The sequence below is a fragment of the Antrostomus carolinensis genome, unplaced genomic scaffold (genome assembly GCF_000700745.2).
Source record: "Antrostomus carolinensis isolate BGI_N321 unplaced genomic scaffold, ASM70074v2 scaffold13156, whole genome shotgun sequence".
Taxonomy (NCBI): domain Eukaryota; kingdom Metazoa; phylum Chordata; class Aves; order Caprimulgiformes; family Caprimulgidae; genus Antrostomus; species Antrostomus carolinensis.
Genome location: NW_010319868.1, coordinates 21214 through 29741, shown reverse-complemented (window position 1 = coordinate 29741; position 8528 = coordinate 21214). Strand labels below are relative to the sequence as shown.

The window sequence follows — 8528 nt, the reverse complement described above, 5'->3', positions numbered from 1 at the left end:
CCCCTCCCTCCACCTGCTGCCCGCGCTGCTCTGGGTGCAGTGTATAGTTCTATAGGCCACATGAAATGCTTGCAAGGAACAGAGTGCAGCATTTAGGAGTGGAGCTGAACACATCACTTGGATGCTATATTGCAGTCTGTGTAGAGCCCTTGTTTCACTGTTTCAGGTACAAGCTTTAGAGCCAGAAGCAGAAAGCATGGAGGAGGCACCTGAGGAGCTGTTGGAGCGCTTGGCCCAGACAGAAAAACTGGTTGTTCAGCTGAAGGATTTGATCCGGGAAAAGGATGCCCTGCTGCAGCAAAAGGAAACTGTACTCAAGGTATCATTTCTTTCACCGGGGACTTGGGAGCAAGAGTAAAATGCTGCTTCAGCTTTCTGTGCAAGCCGGTCTCTGGTTTCATTTGAACATTTGAGACACCTGTACTACTAAATGCATCCTTTCCAGAAATTATTAGAGTCCAAAGAATGGACCCTAACCCAAGAGGTCTAAGATAGTTTCTGTTAATTTTGCTTAGGGGTAATTCCTTCTAGAGTAGCTAAATTACATCCAAATTATGTAGCATTTTGTCCTGGAGCTCCAGAATCATAGAATCATAGAATGTATTGAGTTGGGAGGGACCTTCAAAGGTCATCTAGTCCAACTTCCCTACAGTAAGCAGGGACATCTTCACTAGAGCAGGTTGCTCAGGGCACCATCAGGCCTGACCTTGGGTATCTCCAGGGGTAGGGCAACCTGTTCCAATGATTCACCACCCTCATATTGAAAAACTTTTGCTAATATCCAACCTAAATCGACCCTTTTCTAGTTTAAAACCATCACCCCTCGTCCTATTGCTACCTGCCCCAGCTTTCTTATAGGTACCTTCAGGCACTGGAAGGCTGCTATAGGGTCCCCCTGGATCCTTCTCTTCTCCAGGCTGAACAGCCCCACCTCTCTCAGCCTGTTTTCATAGGAGAAGTGCTCCAGCCCTTGGATCGTTTTTGTGGCCTCCTCTGGACACACTCCAACAGGTACACGTCACTCTTGTGTTGAGGGCTCCAAAACTGGACGCAGTATTCCAGGTGAGGTCTCACCAGAGCAGAGGAAAGGGGCAGAATCACCTTTTGATCTGCTGGCCACACTTCTTTTGATGCAGCTCAGGCTGCGGTTGCCAAGGCCCATGCAGATTCCTACTGGTTCTAATAAATATTAATATCTTTTGTGAGAGGTTTTTCTTTCCCCACTTCAGAGAATTTGAGACGAAGAGTAGGCTGTGCTGCAGTCACCATCAGTCCAGTGGTTTATGGTGTGTAACCCAGGATAGGTGTTGCATACCTTGAGGCCTGACATGAGAGAATGTGCAGTTACTTGAGATCGTGCAGAGGGACTGCATATATTAGAGGAAGTTAAACTATCCCTTAAAGCTGCTTTGCTGTGTATAGTGTTGCAGAGCAAATTGTTTCATAGAATGGTTAAGATTGGAAGGGACCTTAAAGATCATCCAGTTCCAACCCCCCTGCCATCAGCAGAGACACCTTCCACTAGATCAGGTTGCTCAAAGCCTCATCCAGCCTGGCCTTCAACACTTCCAGGGAGGGGCATCCACAACTTCCTTGGGCAACCTGTTCCAGTGTCTGACCACCCTCACAGTGAAAAACTTCTTCCTAATGTCTAATCTAAACCTCCCCTCTTTCAGCTTAAACCCATTTCCCCTTGTTCTGTCATTAACTGCCCTTATGAAAAGTCCTTCCCCAGCTTTCTTGTAGGCTCCCTTCAGGTATTGGAAGGCTGCTATAAGATCTCCCCGGAGCCTTCTCTTTCTCAGGCTGAACAGCCCCAACTCTTTCAGCCTGTTTCCTGGATGTCTTTTAATTAGTGCTGCTCCAGATGTGGACAAAGAACAGCAGACTGATAAATTATGTAACTTTTCCCAGTGGTGCTTTCAGGGTGATTGCACTGGAGTTTTCAGTGCAGTCAGTCTGTATCCTTCTTTTACAGGAAGAGCGAGAGGCTGCAGATGCGAAGCTGATGAAGCTTAAACTTCAGGCCAAAGCCAAACTGGCCTCTCTGAACAAACGCATCGAGGAGCTGACAGAGAAAGGATCACCATCACCTGCACCAACCTCATCAGAAGAGCAAGTGTATCACAAGGTTGGGAGAATCTGGTGCAACCCTACATTTTAGGTCCCAGTGAGCTAGCAAGTCCTGTCTCTCTTGTTAGCAGGACATTCCTAGTTCCAGCAAGGATGTCTGGGCTGTAGGAAGCTGGTCTGTCCAGCCTCCTTGTACAGCAGATGCCCTTGGGGTGCACAGCTTGATCTCCTCAAGGGTATGGGCCAGTTTCACTTTGCATACATTCAGTAATTTGTTATAACCAAGTTCTTTCCTGCAGAAATAGCATCTTTCTGAGCTGTAAGTTTCAAAGTACAGCAAAGGAGAGAGAAGGGTGACTGAAATCCAGGAACAAGGAGGTGAGGAGGGCATTACAATTGAAAGGCAGTAACTTAAATGTAACAAGAAAAAAGAGAAATTCCAGCCATGTAGCTTTCTGTGCCACCACTAAGTTTTATGGTTAATGAGCCATAATTGTGTAAAGCTGGATAGAAAATGAGGGGAAAGTGTCCTGTACCAAGACTTTTGAGGAGGCTTTTAGCTACGAGCTAGAAACCCCCATCAGAGCTGGTGATTTTTGAAAACTTAAAATTGTTCTGCTTTTTAAAGAAAACATAGTTTTCTTTAAAAAGCTAATAATATTGGGCAAGGGAAATGTGATAGAGGTCCAAACAGATTGCAGGACATCAGATTATCTTCATTAAACCAAAGAAGATAAGGGTTGTTTGAAACACTGCGGGTGGGCGGGAGGGGAAGATTAGAAGATTATAGGAAACATTAAAGGGTGAGTGTGAGAGGTGTCAGGTGAGAGGTGACTACTAATGGAGTAAAGATTGGTTCCATGACTTGTGCTTACTGTTTTTGATTGATGGCAGCATAAAATTTTAGTAATGTGCTACTGTCATTCACTTTACAATACATTCTTGAGAATCTTTCTCAATGCAAAGCAGTGTTTGGTTTTCATACAGGAAGAAGTGGATGATCTTGAGGATTGACATGATATAAAAATAAAGCTAAATTTAACAAGTGCAAGATGAATCACTTCTGCTATTCTGCCACTGTACACTGCAAGGCCATGAAAAGAATCCTCCAGCTGCAGGGGACAGTGGGGGTCCTGGAGGCTGTTTAGCTGAGTCACTTCACATTGCTGTCCTACTGCTGAGGCTTTTTTTAGCTTATTAATATGTAGTATGTGTAGACCTGTGTGCTGTTACATCACTTCGTGTAGCCTTGCTGTTATGAACTAATGAGTGTTCTTGCTTCAAAATTTAAATTTTCAGTTGGAGAAGGCAAAATGAGAGAAGGTTTATCATCAGTTAATCAGTGTGATGTAGATTTCAAAAAGAGTCCTGCTCTTTTTTTATGTAAGGCAAACAGTTATCCTTCCAAATATTGTACTAAGAGTGGCAAGGCCTCATGTGGAGTGTTGTCATGTTCTGTTCACTTGGAATTAGGAAAGATAAATTCTGAGAGCAGCAAAAGACTTTCCATTATCCTCTCATGTTAGCAGCTGCTTTTACGAGACGTTCAGATTAGCTTGTCTCTTTAGTCAGCCAAAGGTGGAGAGGAACCATAATTTCTTTCTACAGTTGTAGGAGGAAAGGAAGTGCCAAGGAAGTGGGAGAACAATTAAAATGAAAGGACAGTGCTGACAGGTAAATGGACCAGTGTAAATGAGCCATTGAGAAAAATAGCTTTCTAGTTAGAGGAATGAGGTCTTGATACAGTCTCCAGTGGAAGTGATGTGAACCAGAGCCCTACTGGTTTGGGGTTAGTACATAATTTAGGAGAAATATTACCTGCAATATTATGTATTTGACCCAGAAAGCGCCTTCTAGTTACTTTCTTGTAAGGTTAGACCTACTGAGAAGCTACATATTTCTTCCTTTATTTATAATTATTTCCCTAAGTAGATGCTGTCTTTAGTAATGATGATATTTCCTAGACAGGTATCTTGTGATTTGAAAATGAAAAATTTAGGTTAGGGCTGCATGTTTTCCTGAGGTATTGAATGTTAGTGTTTCTTTTTGGAAATTATGAGGGATAAATACAGCAAAGGGTTTTTTTTCCCTTTCCATGATGAGGGCCCCATGGGAATATCTAATTGGTACTCTTACTTTCTGGGCTTTTAAGAGTGCTTCATTTTCAGGAGAATTGAAATATAAGCTCATATCTTCTCATTAGGTAGTTAGTATTTGTATACAGAACAAGTGAGGCTCCTCTTAAACTTTTGAAGTGGGTAAATACAAATTTTGTTCAGATATAAGAGTTTATACATTTCAGAAAAACATGATATTTGAAAACATAAGCTTTGGGAACTTTGTGGCTGTGCTACTCTTCTTAATTGTGGTACTCTGTGTATTGGCCAGCGTGCAAGGACTTAATCAGAAACTTTTCCAAATCTGACTGTAAATGTCAGTCCTGAAGGCTCATCCCAAGTAAGCAAACTAATCCACCTTTCTTTTGCCCCCGTCTACTGCTTTGCCCCAACCTTATAAATTATGTATAACCCTGGCTTCTTAAAGCTTTCTGCACTTCTGTTGTTTCTTTTTTCCCCCCCGTTCTACTTCTAAGCTTAAGTGTAATGAAAGCTTTCCTTGTCTGTCTGTTCTACCTGCTTTCAAAGACCTTCTCTGTAGGTGACACATCTTTTGAGGAACAGTAGCCTCTTACTTATTCTTGTTACACTGACTTATAAGTCCTTCTAAAAGCCTCCATGAATTTTTCAGAATGGGTTTAAAGGACATAAATACTCCATATGTTATTGGTGATCTTTGACCCAATACCTGTAACAAGGAAGAGGAAAGAGATATATTTTGTATATATTCAGTGAGAAATCCCGAGCACTAAGTGGTCACATTAGTTGGAAGTGCTGAGGTGATAGCAATAGAAGGATGTTTTTCCTGCTGCTCAGTGACAGTGGTGATGTGCTGGACCTAACATGAGACTCTGTGTTAAATAGGTGTACAACTGTGGTACTGGAGGATTGCCTGCCATACAGATATTCTTTAAGAGACAAAAAAGTGCAGGTGTAGTGTGCTACTATGTCTGAGTAGACGTAGCCTGAACACCTATTGTGGGAAATGTCGCCTGAGTTGAAATTTCATGGTCAGAAACAGAGGATTTTAGTACCTCGGAGTGGAGTAGAATTGATGATTGTTTGCATGTTCCCTTTGCTTATTTCTAACAGGTTCATTGCTATAAATCCCTTTAGTCTAAAGAGATTTCCATGGGCATTTTCTCTAGTCTAGAATGTTTAATGTCTACTTTGTCATGTGGAGAACAGTATTCTATTGCTAATTTAAAAATATTTCATTTATGGTATTAGATAAATCTGTGAAATTAAAAAGCCTCACAAATGAAGGTGGTTGCATCATTGATTATTATGTTTTGTTTAATAGAATGATTTATATTAGTTTATAAGCCTCATTGAAAGAAACAAAGAAAATGTCGAGTTAAGAAATTAAGAAATGTAGTAGAAATAAGCATCTGGTTAGGAGTCAAGAGTACAGTAGCAGTCTAGTTTTTTTTAATTGACCAGTATTACTGATCAGTTTACTGTCTTCTGTTTTTCTTCCCACTTCTTTCCTGTTGCAATGTCAGAATAAGCAAAATACAAGTGAATGTCATAGAGAGGAAGTCGAAGCACTAAAAGAGCAGCTCAGAGAACGAGAGGAGACTGTTCAGGATCTGCAAGAACAGCTGTCTCTGGCCAAAGCCAATCTGAAAGATGCTGAAATCAAGTATGCAACACAGGTACAGAATAATTTTTCTATTCATCAGTTTGTGTGTGTCTGTGTTTCCCACTTACACTGGAAGGGACCTACAAAGATCATCTGGTCCAACTGCCTGACCACTTCAGGGCTGACCAAAAGTTAAAGCATGTTATTTGGGGCATTGTCCAACTGCCTTTGAAACACTGACAGGCTTGGGGCATCGACCACCTCTCCAGGAAACCTCTTCCAGTGTGTAACCATCCTCTTGGTAAAGAAGTGCTTCCTAATGTCAAGTCTGATCCTCCCCTGATGCAGCTTTGAACCATTCCCTCGCATCTTGTCACTGGATAGTTTCAGAGAGACAGTTGTTCCGGAGGACATGCTGCTGGTAGGGAATATGGCTAAATCCTGCAGCCTAACAGAGGCAAGGTTGCCAAAGCTCCATGCCCCCCAGTCCAACCAGCCTGACCAGAGCTCTCCTGCCTCATTCAGTAGCCAGCCACTGTGGTCTTATCCTTATAGAGACACAGACACACGTGCACCCTGACCAGGACTGTCCTGGTCCATCTGGTAGCCAGCCCCCTTGTGTTCACACTCTTACAGACACAGAGTCATGCACATGCACCCAGCTGACCAGGACTCCCCTGGTCTCTTTTAGTCGCCAGCTCCCTTAGAGATTCATACGTACACAAGAGCAGGTCTCGTCCTCAGAGGCTCCCAAAACCCTGTGGTCACTGGCAGTTGGCCAGTACTCCCCTGGTCCATCCAGCAACCAAGTCTGCCTGTGGTCTTGCCCTTGGGCACTATCGCCCCACTGTCCTGGCTCCCAGGCTACTTCATCTGCTTGCCAGCTGACTTGTTACTTGCTTGTGGTCATAGATTCACTTGCACATTCACACTTGTTCCAGTTTCTGGCACCATGTACACACAGACCCTCTGAGCTGTGGTCCCACTGCAGTTGCTGGCACTTCAGTTCACTGGTTCTCATCTCTCCAGTTACTGGCACTGTGGACACACAGGCCCTTTGACCCACAGTCTGATTGCAGTTACTAGCACTTAGACACCCCATACACACATAAAAGCACACCAAATAGGAACCCTCTCCTGCAGTGAAAGAGTTAAAGATGATGTTTAGTAAGAAGACAGGGCAGACTGCTGGTCCGGTGCAGGGCATGGCCAGACAAGCGTATCAAGCAGCCACTGTTTACACAACTGGCCTTTTTTTTTTAAAAAAAAAAATTCCCTTACCCTCTATTTTTTCCTTCTTATTCCTCCCCAGATCACCTTGGTCCATCCATTTTGCTGCCTTTGGTTCATTCTCTAAACATTTCATAAGTCTTTTGCAATCCCACAAATCTCTTCACCTGCAACCCATCATATATCCTACACCCCTGGACAGTAACCACCCTTGCTACAAAAGGTGCTCTGTGGTTAAGTCATTTTAATGGGTTCCACACTTGGACAATGGGACTGATGGCTTTCTGAAGAGGGGAGGAACAGCCCCTGGAAGGGCCGGGACAGGGTGTCCCTTACTCTGAGTCAGAATTTGGGTTCTTCCCTGTCTGCCATTGCTGTTCTGTGCTGGGCTTTGGAATAGCTGGGGCTGAGTGTTCTTTCAGCTCCTGGACCTACCATTGCCTCTCTGTGTTCTACCGTGGATGTGTAAAGGAGATTTTTATCACATAATATAACAGTTGTTATCTTGCATTGTATTTATTTCTGGATAGATTTTTGTTGATGCTCTGAATTGCAGGTTTAGCTTTTGATCTGTGAATTGTGTTGCATCCTATACAAATAAAAATACGAGTTTTATTAACTTGTCATTATATAGTAATCATATATTTTGTCACTCTGCATATTTGTAAATGAAATTATATGGTCTTTGCTTTCTGGGATCTGAAATATTATCAGTTAATACACATATATTAGTAGGATAAAGATACCATTTGACCAAGGTGATATACAGGATTATCAAGCTGAAAACCTCATCACACACATAATATGCTGGTGCGTATTGAAAGCAAACCTGCATGTTTGTCAAGCTCATAACCTTCTTGGTTTTTGTTTGTTTTTTTTTATTATTTTGTGGCTTGTGTTTTCAGCTCAGCTCCCTGGAGGAAGTGATTCAGGAGAAGGAAGCTCTCCTAGAAGAGCAGGTTCACCAGCACCAAGCTGAATTGCTCAAGATAGTGGCCCAGTCAGACCTGGAAGTAGAGATGCAGCAGGTATATTTGATATAATAATCTTCTTATGGGAGGAGAAAGCAAAAGGAATTTTACCAGTCTGAAGACACCCTGTGAGAGCAGTTCTCATCAAAGTAACTCAGAAGGGGTGAGAAGAGATATGATTTGATTTTTGGGGGGTTTTTTGGGATGCTAGTTTGGACTTTCAGACTCCTAGCTTCAATCTGCTGATTTGCTATCAGTGGAAAAGAAAGAACAATTAATAAGAAGTATTAAATTAATTGTGCTGCAGTTCCCTATTTGAGAAACAATGGTGAGCTCTTCCTCCTGCACCAGGGCTCCAGAGTAAGTGTCAATAAAAATGAAGCTATTCAGGCTATTGAAGTAACTGTGTTATGAAAACTAGGTGTATGGATGAAACCAGGAGATCTAGCCTTCTTATGTCAGCCTCCCAGACACTGGTGTAGCACTGTCTCTCTCACAGAACCTGCGGACACTTCAGAGGAAGCTAGAGGAGCAGGAAGCAGCTCTGCTAGG

At 42.8% G+C, this 8528-nt stretch overlaps 1 protein-coding gene across 1 annotated transcript in view; it reads left to right on the top strand.

Moving 5' to 3' along the window:
• GOLGB1 (golgin B1) overlaps window positions 1-8528 on the top strand; it is a 30429-nt gene that overhangs the window by 1140 nt on the left and 20761 nt on the right. Inside the window, exons 2-6 of the mRNA XM_029085303.1 lie at window positions 167-319; window positions 1979-2131; window positions 5696-5848; window positions 7911-8033; window positions 8476-8528. The exon at window positions 8476-8528 is cut by the window's right edge and continues 49 nt beyond it. Coding sequence (XP_028941136.1) covers window positions 167-319; window positions 1979-2131; window positions 5696-5848; window positions 7911-8033; window positions 8476-8528 — 635 coding nt within the window. The remainder of the gene's footprint in view (window positions 1-166; window positions 320-1978; window positions 2132-5695; window positions 5849-7910; window positions 8034-8475) is intronic.